Here is a 15470-nt window from a genome sequence, read left to right as displayed (position 1 = left end):
TTTTCATTCTAATAATGGAAGTTTGGTTCGTGCACTCTAAAATATTTTGCCTTCAAAGTAAGTAAAGGTCTAGGACCTCACAAAGACTAATTTCATCCTTTGCTGCTAGAGTTCCTGATCCTCCAAAAACTTTGAACCAACCTTTATCTTTTCTCTAAATGATTGACAATTTTTTTGCCCAAATTATATCTTGGATTTCGATTTTTTTAATGGAGAGATTTACCTATCGAGCACGCCCACCAATTATTGAATGCACCATTAGGCAAAAAAAATAATAATATATATTTACCATGTAAGCATTTCATATTCTTCCCTAAAATTAATTTATTCTTTTATCTTCGCTATGTCATCGTTACTATATGTATGTGCATGTTCATTTCTTCCACGATGAAACGGGTAATCAGTAAACAGTCATCCTCGGGGACTACAATGTCACCCTATATTACTTGTCTCATTTCTTTTAGATTCTACTAAGGAAATAAGACATGAAATAAAAAAGCAATTGGTGATGATGCAATATTAAATATAAAAACAATATGATTGGTCAAAGTCATAATTTGTTCTTTTAGCACTGAATAATTATTTGAATGTGGAGAACTCGTTACTTGAGAATTTCTAATTGTTACTTTGAAAGCGTAAAATTTATATGAAAAATAAAGAAAATTAATTTAAGGAGAGAGATAAAAGTGACTTGGGTGAGGGGGTAATGACTAAGTAATCTATAGATATGATCAGACTGTCAAAATGGGTCATAATTTATTCTTTTATTACATTGGTTGGCGACTCGGAGCATCGGAATAGATCGTCGGTTGGCGTTTTTAGTAAATAGGAAAAGCAAAGTCAAGTCAAGAAGAAGACGATGCGCCTTCCGCATAATGCCGCGGAAAATTACGGGTGCAATAATTGTCCTTCCCGTGCAGCATGCGTCTTGGACCGTCGTCTGATGGGGGTTAAGGCATCTGACGGTCAAACCTCTATATTGCAACGGTCAAACCCAAGCTAATAATCATATTATATTTCCGGATGACGAGGAAACCCTAGATATGTAGATAAATTCCCATTATTCATTCTAATAATGGAAGTTTGCTTCATTCACTAATTTCAACTTTCGCTACTACAGTATTTGATCCTCAAGAATCTTTGACCGAACGTATATCTTTTCTCTAGAATACACGAATGGTTTATAAAATTTCTTATGCCTCGATTACTAGGGGTGAGCGGTTTCGGGTTCCTAGGTGTCCTCGACCTGGGACCCGCTAACCTACACGGTCGAGTTCTTCATTTTTTGGAACCCTGGAACCTACCTACCCTCTTGGAACACCGGAACCTACCCCCGTCACAGTTCTAGAGTCGGTTCCAAGGTATCCGATAACCTATCAATTTATTTTATTTTATTTTATTTTTTCATTTTTAGTTAAACAAAATTAGAATGAACGCCACAACATCTAAGAAAAAGTAGATGTGAGCGGTTTTAGGTTCCGTTTGATTTACATTTAGAACCCGAAATCAATCCATTGAAACACATTTATCATTTTTTGGAACCTAAAATCTAAAAATTTTTTTGGCTCCAGACTATACACTTATTATCGGACGCCATATAACATTGTAGGATTGTGCAAAAATATATAGTAATAAAAATATAAAAAATTATTTCCAGTTCTAAGTTCCGCAAGTGGAATAAGACCTGAAATAAACATTGGTGATGATGCAATTTTAATTTTGGAACTTTGAACCTCCCTACATTCGCTTTGAGCACTGAATAATTATTGGAATGTCGGAGAACTCGTTACTCTGAGTTCTAATCTGAACCACGTTCACCCCGTATCGATTACATCCTAAATTTTGGGATTTATCCATCTAAAAGAAAAAACTTCACGTCTGTAAAAAAAATTGCATTTCATATTTTTACCTAAACTTTATTTCGCTTTCTCTTTCTCTTTGCTATTTAATCTCTACAATATGCATTTACTTGTTTTTTTTTTTTCATAATGAGACACATGACCGGTAAACTGTCGTCCTTATCAAATAAATTTCCACTATGTTCACTTTTTTTTTCCTCTCTCTCTCTTCCATTTGTAGTTTGAAGTAGTGCAATAACTAGGGTTATGTTGTCGATAAGTCAGTTACAAAGACACTGTAGTATCGGTCGTCACTTTTCCTTCCCGCTTCTTTTGTTAATAAAAAAGCAAGTCAAGTCAAGCCTGCTGAATCTTGGAGCTCAAATGTCAATCAAAGCTTGACATATGTGGATTTCATTGTTCCCATGCCCTCGCAGGATGCCAATCACGAGGTTTGGACTATTTATGGTTTGTGCAGAGATGGTGTGGGGTTGACATGTATTCCCAAAGAAAAACTCGCGATTCCACCCACATACGGGACAAGGAGTCCGTCAAAAGGAAAAGAAAGGTCGACTAGAATCATCTAGTTTTCGTTACGTGATGGATCTCCTCTTCACAACTATGTGCCATCGTCCTCTGATTTTCTGATAAAATGGGTCTCCTCTTCACAAATATGTGCCATTACGCATGCCATGATCGCAATCTGTTTTTTCGTTTAATTGATTGCTGGTTTTCGTTTCTATTTCCTTCATTAATAGCAAAAAGCAAGTCATGTCAAAAAGCAAACGCACCTTCTGCAGAATGTCGTGGAAATTACGCGTGCAACAATTGCCCTTTTCGGGCAGCATGTGTCTTGGACCGTCGGATGGCAAGAACTCAGCATTATGTGCTTTGCACAAAATACCCCCTGCATAATGCCGTGGGAATATCAATGAAAGCAGCAGCACAGGTTCCGCACTCACCTTCCTCGTAATGCAGCGGAAATATTACGCGTTTGCAGTGGTTTATCCTTACCGTGCATGAAAGGATCGTCGGACGGCAAGAACTCAGCATTGTCGAAGGCTCCCAGCAGTGGGTGGATTTGTGCTGTTTGAGCACTCCTCAGGTAATCCATGACTTCTTGCTATCTTCTCTTTTCTTCTCTGTTTTCCTGCTTTGATTGCTCCATTTACTTCTGATGAGTTCTCTCAACTCTGCAATTCGCAGACCTGGACCGCGAAATCTGGCTTTCTTAGAACAGAATAAGGAAATTGGTCTCTTCCTTCTCTTCCTTCCTCTCCATTCCTTTTTTCTCTTTTCCCTTTTTTTTTGTCCTCTGAACTTAGATTGCCAATCAAATTGCAAAAGAAAAAAGCCCTCTCATTCTGAAGATCTGAATTCCATGGCGTCTTCATCATCGACCCCTCCACATGGACGAGATTATGAGGGCGGAGAGGAACAGTGGAAGGGAAATAACTACGAAGTGTTCTTGAGCTTCAGAGGGAAAGACACTCGCAAAGGCTTCACTGATTATCTCTATACTAGCCTTAAAGATGCAGGAATTCATGTGTTCAGAGACGACGTTGAGCTCCGTGTTGGTGATGAGTTCGGTCCGGAGCTTCTCCACAGTATTACGCAATCTAAGATCTCGATCCCGATTATCTTGGAGGACTACGCTTCCAGCAAATGGTGCCTTCGCGAGCTCGCGCAAATTTTGAATTGCAAGAGAAATGAAGGGCAAATAGTGTTGCCCATATTTTACAAAGTGGAACCCTCGCAGGTACGATATTTGAAGGGGAGATTGGGACATGCTGTCAATGCACATAAAGAGAATGAGGACGAAATGATTGTAAAGAAATGGAAAGAATCGCTCAAAGAAGTCAGTTTCTTGAAAGGATGGGAATCCGAGAAAATTCATAATGGGTACAGCACTATCCACCCAAACTTGTTTAGCTCGTCATAATTAGATTTTACTTGAAAATTTATAAAAATAATGTCATCATATATTGCAATTTTTATTGTTATCTGTAGGCATGAAGCAGTATTAGTTAAAATGGTTGTTAGAAGAGTTATGAGTGAGTTAAAGAGGCTTTTTCAGCTAAATGTTCCCGAACAGTTGGTGGGAGTTGACAATCGTGTGGAAAATATTATGAGCAAGATAGATACTAAATTCAATGGTACATGGATTATCAGAATTTATGGAATGGGCGGCATCGGTAAGACAACTCTTGCAAAGGTGTTATATAACAAACTCTCTAGTCATTTTGAGGATCGTTGCTTTGTGGAAAATATTCGAGAAACATCTCGGCGTGAGGGTATTAAATGCCTGCAAAAGCAGCTCATTTCTGACATAATAGGAAGTTTGTGTGATGTGTCTAATGTCGATGATGGAATCGGTATCCTTAAATCTCGATTCACAAGTAAAAAGGTCCTGATCCTTCTTGATGATGTGGATGACCGTATTTACTTGAACGCTTTGGTTGGAGATGGTAGTTGGTTTAAAGCTGGAAGTATAGTCATTGTCACCACTAGAGACAAGAGTATTCTTGACACGGCTGGAGTAAGCCACAAGTATCAACTCAATGAATTGCTTTCAGATCAATCATTAGTTTTATTTAGTAGACATGCATTTCGAATGGATTCTCCTTCGATTGATTATGAGGTTTTCTCTCGTGATATCGTATCTACTACTTGGGGGCTTCCCTTAGCCCTTGAAGTTATAGGCTCATTCTTATGTGGAAAGACAAAAGAAGCATGGAAAGCTACATCAAAGAAATTAGAGAAAGTGCCTCATACGAAAGTGCAAGAGAAGTTGAGGATAAGTTACGACGCACTAGATCCCGATAACCAATAGATATTTTTGGATATTGCGTGTTTTTTTATCGGATCATCTAAACAACATCTGACTTATATGTGGGATGCTTGTGGTTTTTTCCCCGGGAAGGGGATAGAAGTGTTGAGTCTTTTGTCCCTCATAAAAATTGACAAAGGCGGCAATCTCTTGATGCATGATCAACTGAGGGATCTTGGAAGAGAAATTATTCGTCTAGAAAATCAAAAGGAGCCGCAAAATCGTAGTAGATTATGGACTTATGAAGAAGCTGCAGAAGTGCTTGGCAGCAACAAGGTAAGAGTTTTCTCTACATGTCCCAGTTAGTGCATGTGAGTCCATAGTCTCTTTCTTGTTTGAAATAGAAATTATTGTCAGTCCTGAGCCCCCAAAACTTGTTGCTTGTATTAGCAAATGAACTCTTTCGAACAATTGCTGTTCTTGCCTGATAACAGAACATAATTGAGGAGCAATTTCTTGTCTTTACCTGGTAATGCTGTGACGAGGTTGCTGTTCTTTTGGCAACTTCAATGCAACAACAAAACTACGAAAACATAATGTTTGACAGAGTACTTTTATAGAAAACCCGACGTCTATAAATTGTTGGGGCCATGCTTTTCCGGCATATACGTGTGATGCACATGTTTGATAGTTGGATTCTTCTTTTGATTTCTTTCTTGTGAGGTCTTTCTTTTCCTTTTTCTTGTATTGCGTGTCGACTCCTTATGAGTTGTTTGCTGTGACAAATGAGACCTCCACTCATTTGTGGCGATTAGCTATCCTCATCCCTGTACATTTCAAGTTGGGTTAGGTACAGATTTAGTCCACTAAATATTACTGTTTGTGCCATTTAATTCCCCTTCTATTTTCTTTTCGGTCAATGAAGTCCTTAATCTTTTGCAGTTTGTGCAGCCGAGTCATCTGTCATCAATTGTTAGTCCTTTATCTTTCGCAGTTTCATTTTTATTTTTGATGTATAAACAACAGGGTAATATAACTTTTTAAACATTTATATGGATGGAATGTTTTGTCACTCTGACCGATATCTCTCTAACTCATCAATTTTATATCTCTCCTGATTGGTTTGAGGAATGAATTGGACACGTATTAAATTAAATATTCGTGACTAAGCCAAAATGCCCCGTAACATACTCAGGCTACTCACCATCTCACATTCTTATTCTATTTCATGCATTCTTTTTTCTCTTTTTTTAAAGCTCCTCCAAAAAAGTAGTCTAATCAGTTTGAGTTAATCACATATTTACATTCTAATTAATCCAAAAAAGGAGGAGATATTTTACAGTAGAAAATGTCAAGTAACTCTTACATCTTGTGCATAGCAAAAGCCTCGTGTTACAATTATTACAACACTAGAGAAAAATAGAGAATCTAAACATTCTTTTATGCTATATAAAGAAGAAGACGCTATATAAAGAAGTTATCAACAAGCAAAAGACGCAAATGAAGTTGCATAAAGAAGATGTGTTATTCAGAAACAAAAATAAAGAAGATAAACGTAAGCAACATAAAACACGAGTTGTATCAAGAATCAACGGAGTCTGCACTAAGAATTGTAATAAGTGGTGCAAATTTACATGCACTACTTTAAATAGAGGTGTTCCTGGGGAGAGAATAGATAAAAGCTCTATTTATCGTCGTTATTTGAAACAGCGTACTATTTTGATGAGGTATATAACATTAAGAATACATTATTTGAAAATCCTATTTTCAATTAACATAAAAAATTGGGTCGAGAGTAAGAACCACGAAACTAAATGGCTTTGTTTTAGAAGAATAATGAGAATTTCCCAAAATGAATGTTCATAATCACGAAAACTTATGGCAGAACAGCTATTATGATATTGGTGTATAGATAGATTTATAGGAAAATTAATTCCCAGGACACGATTTCCTTGAAACGTGTATGCAAGAATTTTTAGTGGTGAAATAATAGATTTATTTTTAACATTATATTATATATATTAGATAGTGTAAATATGCTTAAATTGGAGAACCATGTATTTACAACAAAACATATACTAACAAATGCACATCTTCAGTCACATAATTACAAACGTTTTAATGTCGAAACTTATGAAAGAATGATCATTTGGTATAAAACCTAAAACAAAATCACAACCCTATGCTTCAACAGGTCTTATTAACATATGTATTTTATTTCTTTATCCAATCATCATATTTAGGATGAAAAAAAAGTCGATTCTACCTTTTAAAAAAGTAATGATTACCACATTAGTTTTAGAACGACGTATTAACATAATATAACGGTCAATAGCATCCTTATGTTCTAATGTGAGTAAATGCACAATTCGAGATCACTCTCGTTACTTTGTAATAATTAAATTAAACTCAAAATAATTTTCTTATTATTAGATGTAATGTGAACTTTATCCATCATCGCATAGATTTTACTAAGAAATATTTGTTGGAAAATAAATGACATGTCAAATTTTATTTATGAGATTAATATGTGTAAAATTAGCTAGACATGAGAAAGTTTATAGTAATGGCTCATTCCAATAATTCTAATTTAATTTCTGTTGTCATGTAAATAAAATGTGGTTTTGAATTTTGTGATGATTGGACTTTATTATTAGCATTAAAGTTAAAAGGAACACGGCTAAAAGCAATTTTTGGGAATTCAAAATGTGCAAATTACGAAGGACATAATAAGAGACAAAGTCCGGAAGCACCCTCTTGAGCTTCACATTTTTTTCGTAAGTTAGATAAATAATATGCGACCACAAAATGTCCTTTCACAAAGTTGAAAGTGAGAAGTCTACATCACAATATTGTGACACCAACTTGAAATTAGTACATCTTTTCTTAAATACGGTTGGTCTCATCTCATCATTTAAACTCACTGTCCACTATGTCTCTACCTACAGGGCACTAGTAAAATTGAGGCCCTCTGTCTCGACAAGATTGGAAGAAGCTACATAGCTGAACAATTCAAAGGACTGACCGACTTGAGGTTCCTTAGCGTGCGGGGTGCGAATTTGATAGGAGATTTCCGTAACTTGCTTCCTCAATTAAGGTGGCTCCGGTGGAAGAATTGTTCCTCAGATTTTACAGCGGACAATTTTTATCCGAAGCGATTAGTTGTGCTCGATCTGTCGTGCAGCGAGATTTCGGAGGATTGGGGAGGATGGGATCCACTCAAGGTAAGATTTAGAGAATGCATATCTTTTGTGAATAATCATGTGTTGTCGAATGTCCAATGGCACCTGGTTCTGCTTTCTTTCTTTCCGCAAGGTTCAATATCCTCATCCGATTAAGAATTTTCCTCTAGGGACCTAACTATACTAGAAGCTTCTGCCCCTTAATATATTAAATTGACGATATCTTAACATCCAGTCATGCTTAACATTAGACAAACCAGACAAAAACGAGATTCATTAGCATCTTTTCAAAATAAATTACAATATTTGTGTCTATCTTGATTTCTTCTAATCTAAATGGTTTATGGTTTCTAAGTTACTCTGTCCCCATAAACAGGAACGTCTTTTTAGCAGTTCTTGTTATATGTCCGTATCAATCTTCTTTCATGGAGAAACAAATACTCCATTACAGTGGCTTGTGTTGTACATACATGCTGAAATTCCAGATTTCATTGAATATTAGAGTGATGGAAATAAACATGAAGTGCTCTGTTTTGTTGCACCCAATGTTTATTGACTACAGTTGTTGATAAGATAATAAATTAGTAATGTTTTAAGAGTAGTAGAATCATCCTTACAATGGCATGTAAGTATATTAGTATAACTTACTTTTTATATCTTGTGCATGTAACATTTGAAAGTTGTTTTTCATGATTAAACTAGCCGTCCCTCTTTAATTTTACACTGCTGAAGGAAAAACTTTGCGCCCAATGAATGCATCTCTCTTCCATTTGAAAATGTCATCCGGCTTTTTGATAATTAAATTTGCTTATGTCTAAGCAATAAAGAGCAGCATCGCCAGAACTTTTAAAATAAATGTGGTTATCACTTAAACGTCCTTAACATTCTTTTTGCAATGGATAAGCTTAAAAAACGTTCACATGTTGGTGTAGCCAAACGCCACTAAAAGACAATCGTGAAGGAGTAGTGGAGCATTGGTGTTATTGAGGAATTATAGCAAGTCCAAAAAATAAAATACAATAAAGAGTGGTGGAAAATCAGATGTTGTAGCGGTCCAATCTCACCGAGGTATTCTCTCTTTCTTTCGGATGGCAACCGAGCTCGGGGTTCTTGTCACGCCCCGACCCTCGGGTATGTGATATCCCTACCAAATTGCCTCAGGTCATAATGATAACGTCCCAGATACGCTATCGACCCACAATAACATATGGCACATGCGGAAACGAATAAACTCCCAACCATACAAAACAACAGGGATAGTCAAACATAACACCCGTAATAGTAGGATATCAAAATACATATCTATCGGATAATAGCTAGCCCTATAGAGCTACGGACAAGGCAAGGTCAAATCATCATCTACTCCAAAAAGAATCAACGGCTCCCAACCTACGAACTTCATCACTTCGGACCTGAAAATGTTCCCACAAAGGGGTGAGATAAAAATCCCAGTGAGTCAACGCCTAAGCCTCGACTAAGGCGATGATTCGTCCGAATACCATATCAGGCAATCACGTATTCATATCAATCACATGCAACTTACTTGACATTAAGTCACGCAGATGTGCACCATGAATATATCGTGAGACCCCGCCAACTCGAGACGATCATCGAGGCAATCAAGAACCATGGTACACTCAAACATAAAGCAACATTGGACATCACACGCAATCCATTTATTAATGATGATTTTTGTGAATGAAATTCTTTGGATCCATACAACGCAATGCCGGGGTCCATTAATTCGACCTACACAACACAATGCCGGAATCGACTTCTAATAAACAGGCATCGTCCCGACTCCTTTCGGCGACGGCAACCACAAGCGATAACTTAATATCTCAAGTAGGCATTCCCCTAAAGGGCTTCGGTCCGTCACAAGCTGCGACCGGCAACCGACAATCCATGACTCGACATGGAAGGTCGGGCAACCGACAAGTCGTGTGATCCGTACAAAAAGATACGATACGAACTTGACAGGCCACAAATCATCATCCATTATGTGATCACTCAATTCATCCATTAGTCATTCCACTTACTTTATTTAAATTATAACCGGATGTCCAAAACTTGACCACAGGCCATTTTCATGCTACGTGCATCACAACGCACAATTGAATGCATATCGCTATCTACCAAGATTTGCAAGTAAATACAGGATGGACAGTTATCAAACGATCATGCAATCATGACAGTCAATGGCCTTCTATTTATAAGCAATCCATGCTAATAAGTCCAGTTAAATATAAACCCAATTCAACTATGTCAACTAAAATCCATAATAACAAAATTATCGCTAATCAATTATTAACTAATCGATCACTCTTGGCTAATCAATCTTTCGCTCACTACCAAGCAAGGCCAAGCACAAAATAAGCAATCTCAAATTAGACAGCCATAAATATGATTAATCCAACAGATTAGGGCCATTTAACCTAAATTCACTTTCTCGCCTAGCCGGCTCTAATCGAACTACCTAAACGCCTAATAATATAGGAAGACTAATCCAAACGTAATTAAAGACCTAATCAAGGATTAGAGGTCAACTCACAGTCAAATACTCGAGTTGAGATTGGCGGCGGTCCTCGAAAAATTCTTCGATGCAGGCCTCGAACGCGAACGATCCGCGAACCTTAGTTTTCGTCCAACGAGTCCAATTCTTTAATTTCTTTGGCCCACGGGCTCAATTCAAGGCCCAACTTCGAACCCCAACAAGGTAAGACACGGCGCAAGTCAAAATGGGCTTCAGCCCCACTCGATAGGCCCAACTAATCTTGGCCCGAGCCCAAAACAGGGCACCCAACCCCAGAAAACAGGGGAGGCCGAAACTGTTTGGGGCTGGAACGGCCACTACGGGCGGCGGCCGGAGCTGGGGTCGGCGGCCAAAGGTCGGGGGAGGTCAGAGGGTGTCTTCGGTGGTCGGTGGTGGCGGGAGCAGCGACGGCAAGGGCAGAACAGTCCGGTTTCTCCAAAAACAGGGCAGATTGAGCAGTCCGGACGGCGACGTGTACAGTTTCAATTTCGGGGACTGATCTGGGGATTTTCTTTAGATGGAAACGTCGTAGAGAGGTAGAGGAAGGTGTGTACAAATTTTGGGGTGGTTTCGGGTCCGTTTGCTATGCGAACGGGCTCTGTTTCTCCAAGTCAGTCTTTAAAACTGCACTGTTCAGCAGCAGGGGAGGGTATTCCGGTTCTGTTTTTTGGTCGTTTGGGGGGGTGGCCGGCGGGATTGAGGACGGCGGCGGCTGGGACACGTCCAAGGGTGTCTGAGGAGGTTGCAGGTGGCCGGATACGGGAGCTGGAGGTGGCGGAACCGGCGAGCTTGAGCTCGCACAGAACCGGCCCTAAAACAGGGGAACCGGGCTGAGCTTCTGGTTTTCCGGCTCTCCGGCGAGCTGCGGCGGTGACGGGCGGTTGGCGACGGTCGAGGGGGTCCTGAGGGGTGGTGTGGTGGCGGTGGTGGGCGTCGGTGGCGACTGGAACGCCGCTGCAGCTCCCAAAACGCGACAGCAGCAAACTTGGCCAAAACAGAGCAGGGGGTGCCGAGTTGCTTCCAGGGGTGATTCCGGCGACTCCCAGCGACGACGACGGCGGCGGCGGCCTTCGATGGATAGAGGAGGATGTGATGAAGGTCGGGTGGTGAGCTGGTGGGGCGTCGTTCACTCAAGGGCAGCGAACAAGGGAGAGAAGTTCTGTTGGTTTTTGCCAAAAAAAACAGAGTAGGGGTAGGTTTTCTTAAAAACCTACGTAGAGAGAGAGAGAGAGAGAGAGAGAGAGAGAGAGAGAGGGGGAAAGTCAAAGATGACTTTTGACCCAAGAGAATTCTAGAGAAAAGGTAGGGCCCACCTACATTATAAACTTTGTCTTTTAATCCATAAAACCCTAGGGGTACAATCGTAATTTTCCAAAATTTCAGGGGCATTTTGGTAATTTGACATATGAGGGTAGATTGGACATTTGGCCATCCAATCGAGGGTAATTCAAGATTCTCGAGGGTCGGCTCGACCAATTTTAAGGCTCGAACTCGAGAAATTTCAATCTCAAATCGAATTGACTAATCGATCGTATTTCGATTCTATTCGACACACTATTACAAAAACTAATCGATTTTCGATTTCCAAATTCTCAAAATATAATTTTGAGAGACAAAACGAAATTCACGGTCATTCTATAGTCTGAATTTCACTATTTACAGAAGACGAGTGTCGGGCGTCACAGGTTCTCAACCTCACAGATTGTCGATCTTTGAGAAGTACTCCCGACTTTTCCGCTTTCAAAAGTTTGGAGATTCTAAATCTTGAAAATCGGGGACATCAAGACCCTCATCTCCTTAAATATTAAGGGTTGCAAGGGACTGACGAAGCTACCGGCAGGAGTAGGCAAAATGGAAAATTTAAGGGAGCTTGACTTAACTCTTACTCATATAAAAGAGATCCCTATTTCGGAAGGTTGTTTGATGAATTTGGAGACTCTACATGCTGAGAATTGTCCTGGACTTGCTGAACTTCCAAACTCTATTGGTACTTTGAAAGAGCTCAAAAGTCTTGTTGCCTCTTATTGTGCATCATTAATTTGCATACCTAGCTCCATAGGCCATCTAGCTTCCCTATCTCACCTTGACCTAAGGGAATGCTATAAACTTGTCCATCTTCCAAACTCCATAGGCTCCCTCGTGTCTCTACAGTTCTTGTCATTAACGAGATGTTATGCGTTGAGAGAAATCCCATACTCAATCGGAAAGTTGACATCATTGACGAATCTCTATTTAAATTCTACAATGATTGAAGAATTACCTGAATCCATTGGTTTTCTGAAGGACCTTGAGACTCTTGATGCCGCTTATTGTGAATCTTTAGCCTGGATACCCAGCTCCATAGGCGGTCTAGCATCTCTGTCTTCCCTTAACCTAGAGGGATGTCATAAACTTGATCAACTTCCAGAATCCATAGGCTCCCTCGTGTCTCTGTACGACTTGTCATTAGGAGGATGCCGCTCGTTAAGAGAAATCCCGCTTCCATCGGAAAGTTGACATCATTGACTGAGTTGGATTTAAATTCTACGGCGATTGTGGAATTACCCGAAAGCATTGGGAATATGCAGAACTTGAAGACGTTGGACATTAGCGGAACTCCTGTAATAGAATTGCTTGGTGACAGCGGAATAATGGCGGAACTCCAAGAGTTGGGAGCTGCAGGATTGGAAAATCTGAAAGGACTACCTAGTGCAACAGACGAACCGGTTTCGCTAAACAAGCTTGATTTAGACAAAAAGCTATCAGAGCTACGCTCCCGCCTATTAGCTCTAGGTATCACCTGCCTGATCCCGCAATTGCCTCATCTTTCCCAACTAATCTTTCTCAAGAAACTTACTCTTTCTTATTGGCTTGAATGTCTCTCAGAGCTTTCTATAACACGATGTGGAAAAGCTGTGAAACTTGACTTTGTGGTTTCCACAAATTCAAGCTGTTAGTTTGGCATTGTATTAACTTTTCGTCTTGCGATACAGTTCACTTAAAGCGTCCCAGGATTCCTCCTGCCAACAACTCAGACATGAGCTACCGAACAGCAGATTCTGAACATGTTTTGAAGAGATCAAGGCCTTTTGCAATCTCAGAAGAAGTACTTATTTCATCTTGCTTTTTCTTTATCGTCTTCAGTTATTAACGGGTGGTTCCATCTAGAAAAAGAAGTATTTTACTGAGTGATCAATTATCTCGGATATATGGAATGCTTTTCTCAACATTCATAACTAGATCTCGTCGGACTTGTTATATGTACTTCTCGCTATTTTTATGTCTGCTATTCATGGAAGTCGGGAGTTTTTAAGAAGCTTTATTTGTTCATGGAAGTCGGGAGATTATAATTCTTTTTGAGGAGCTTTAGTTGTTGCTTTCCTTGTCACTTGAATGTTGTAGTAAATGCAGTTGTATGTGCATGTTCATAGGATCTCTTTTAGTGATATCCTCTCTTTTGAGCTCTACAGAACAATGAGAGCATGGCCGATGTGAAGCACAGAATTGCAGATGAGTCTGGAAACAAATCATGGATTAGGAAACTGACAGAAATCAATGAACCATGGCAATGCCGGTCCTTAAGGCTGCCTGATAACACGACGGCTGCGAGGGTACAAATGATTGCCAAATTAGGATGTTCTTATGCAGCATTTCTTTTCCACATTTATCTGTCATGTCTCTACTAGATAAGCACAAATTTGAATAGGTCACAAATGGTGCACTTACTTTATTAGTTTCATCAGCTTGTGTTCCAATGAACAATCTTTTAAATCTTAACATTTGGGGGGACTTTGTTATCTCTTCATTTGGCCTTATATTGTTAATGTTGATTGTTTCAACTATACAAATAAGTAAAATAATATCAAAATTGAGTAACATGTGATTATGGAGTGGCAGTGGAGTTTGAGTTTTGTTGGCTATGGATGTTATGAATTTTATGGTAAAGATGAATAGTGAGATGGATGCTGCCTGGTTCATAACGAATGTTTTCTAGACAAAGTATGTCATTGAGATGGATTGCTCGTGGACTCTCGTGCAAAAGGCACAGACTCTTCATGAGATGAATTTTTCCGGGTACATGGCAGGCAAAGTATATCATTGTGCATCACTTTGATGCCTGTCCAGAATACTAAGCTTGTGAATTCAGCTATTTCAGGCTTGCCAATTTCTGGAAACTTTGAATGGAAATTCACAAACACTAGTGGCAAAAAGATAGTTTAGTTCCGGTTCTTTGGGCTCTTTCTTTTAGCTTTGGGTATTACATTCAACTGTCACCACTGAAGCTGATAAAATGAAGCAGGTCTCGAGATTAATCTATACAAACTCAGGTCGTGACATTCTTGCTTTAACATCGAATGCTGTACACAAGCTCTGGAAATGGGAAACAGGTGATCGGAAAATAACAGGGAGGGTAAGGAATCTTTTTTCTTCTTCTTGAAAGTGCCAAGCTATTTTATTGTTTAGGTCATTGTTAACTACATCAAATCTTCTTTTCACAGGCTAAAACTAGTGTAGTACCACAGTTATGGCGACCACCCGGTGGGAATTTGCTGACCAATGACACAAGTAATACAAATCCCGAAGAGGCAGTTCCGTGCTTTGCACTGTCAAAGAATGATGATTATGTAATATCAACATCCGGGGGGAAGATCTCTGTGTTCAATATCGCGACTTTTAAGGTGAATATTTTCCCAAAGGCATGTTTATATTTGTCAGTTTTCCCACAAGGTTTAAGATGATGAACTACCCCTTTGTGCTGGATATGCAGGCACTATTTCCCTTTCGTATTTTCATGGGAGCTTTTGTTAATCGATTCTGTCATGTATGGAAAGTATTTAACTCTATTGTTAGGAGGTCCATGAAAGCTATTGTATCTAGCAATATCACCTAGAGGGGGTCAATATGTGATTTTAAACCATTTTGACTTGAAATAGCGGAATTAAAATAATCAAGTCAATTATCATGCAAACTCAGAATTTGAAGATATGTTGTTTATGATTATGAACACTACAATATTCTATCAGAAAAAGTATGAAGAGTTTAGAAATAGAAAAATTTGCACACGATTATTATAATAGTTCGACTTAGATTAAGCCTACGTCTAGTCTCCCATGCTGATAGCCAATAGACTAGATTCCACTAGATGAACCAATGAGGATTTACAACAA

General features: G+C 39.1%; 4 protein-coding genes across 5 annotated transcripts in view; all 4 read left to right on the top strand.

The window, feature by feature from the left end:
- LOC115733026 (disease resistance protein L6-like) overlaps window positions 1-15470 on the top strand; it is a 154133-nt gene that overhangs the window by 111827 nt on the left and 26836 nt on the right. The window lies entirely within an intron of this gene.
- On the top strand, window positions 3220-4671 carry LOC115729433 (disease resistance protein L6-like). The gene is made up of 2 exons (XM_030660018.2): window positions 3220-3740; window positions 3849-4671. The coding sequence occupies exons 1-2, from the start codon at window positions 3220-3222 to the stop codon at window positions 4669-4671; spliced, it is 1344 nt and encodes a 447-aa protein (XP_030515878.2).
- Window positions 4604-15470, top strand: part of LOC115730737 (protein TOPLESS-like) — a 48155-nt gene continuing 37288 nt past the window's right edge. The window contains exons 1-4 of the mRNA XM_048278099.1: window positions 4604-4944; window positions 7706-7832; window positions 13296-13408; window positions 13773-13913. Coding sequence (XP_048134056.1) covers window positions 4729-4944; window positions 7706-7832; window positions 13296-13408; window positions 13773-13913 — 597 coding nt within the window. The 5' untranslated portion in view covers window positions 4604-4728. The remainder of the gene's footprint in view (window positions 4945-7705; window positions 7833-13295; window positions 13409-13772; window positions 13914-15470) is intronic.
- Window positions 12119-13289, top strand: LOC115728624 (disease resistance protein TAO1-like). The gene is made up of 2 exons (XM_048277062.1): window positions 12119-12738; window positions 12810-13289. Exons 1-2 carry the CDS (start codon window positions 12175-12177, stop codon window positions 13257-13259), a joined length of 1014 nt encoding a protein of 337 aa, XP_048133019.1. The 5' UTR covers window positions 12119-12174; the 3' UTR covers window positions 13260-13289.

This window comes from Rhodamnia argentea, chromosome 4 (genome assembly GCF_020921035.1).
Source record: "Rhodamnia argentea isolate NSW1041297 chromosome 4, ASM2092103v1, whole genome shotgun sequence".
Classification (NCBI taxonomy): Eukaryota; Viridiplantae; Streptophyta; class Magnoliopsida; order Myrtales; family Myrtaceae; genus Rhodamnia; species Rhodamnia argentea.
The sequence above is the reverse complement of the archived record's forward strand: the minus strand, read 5'-3'. Positions and strand labels throughout refer to the sequence as shown.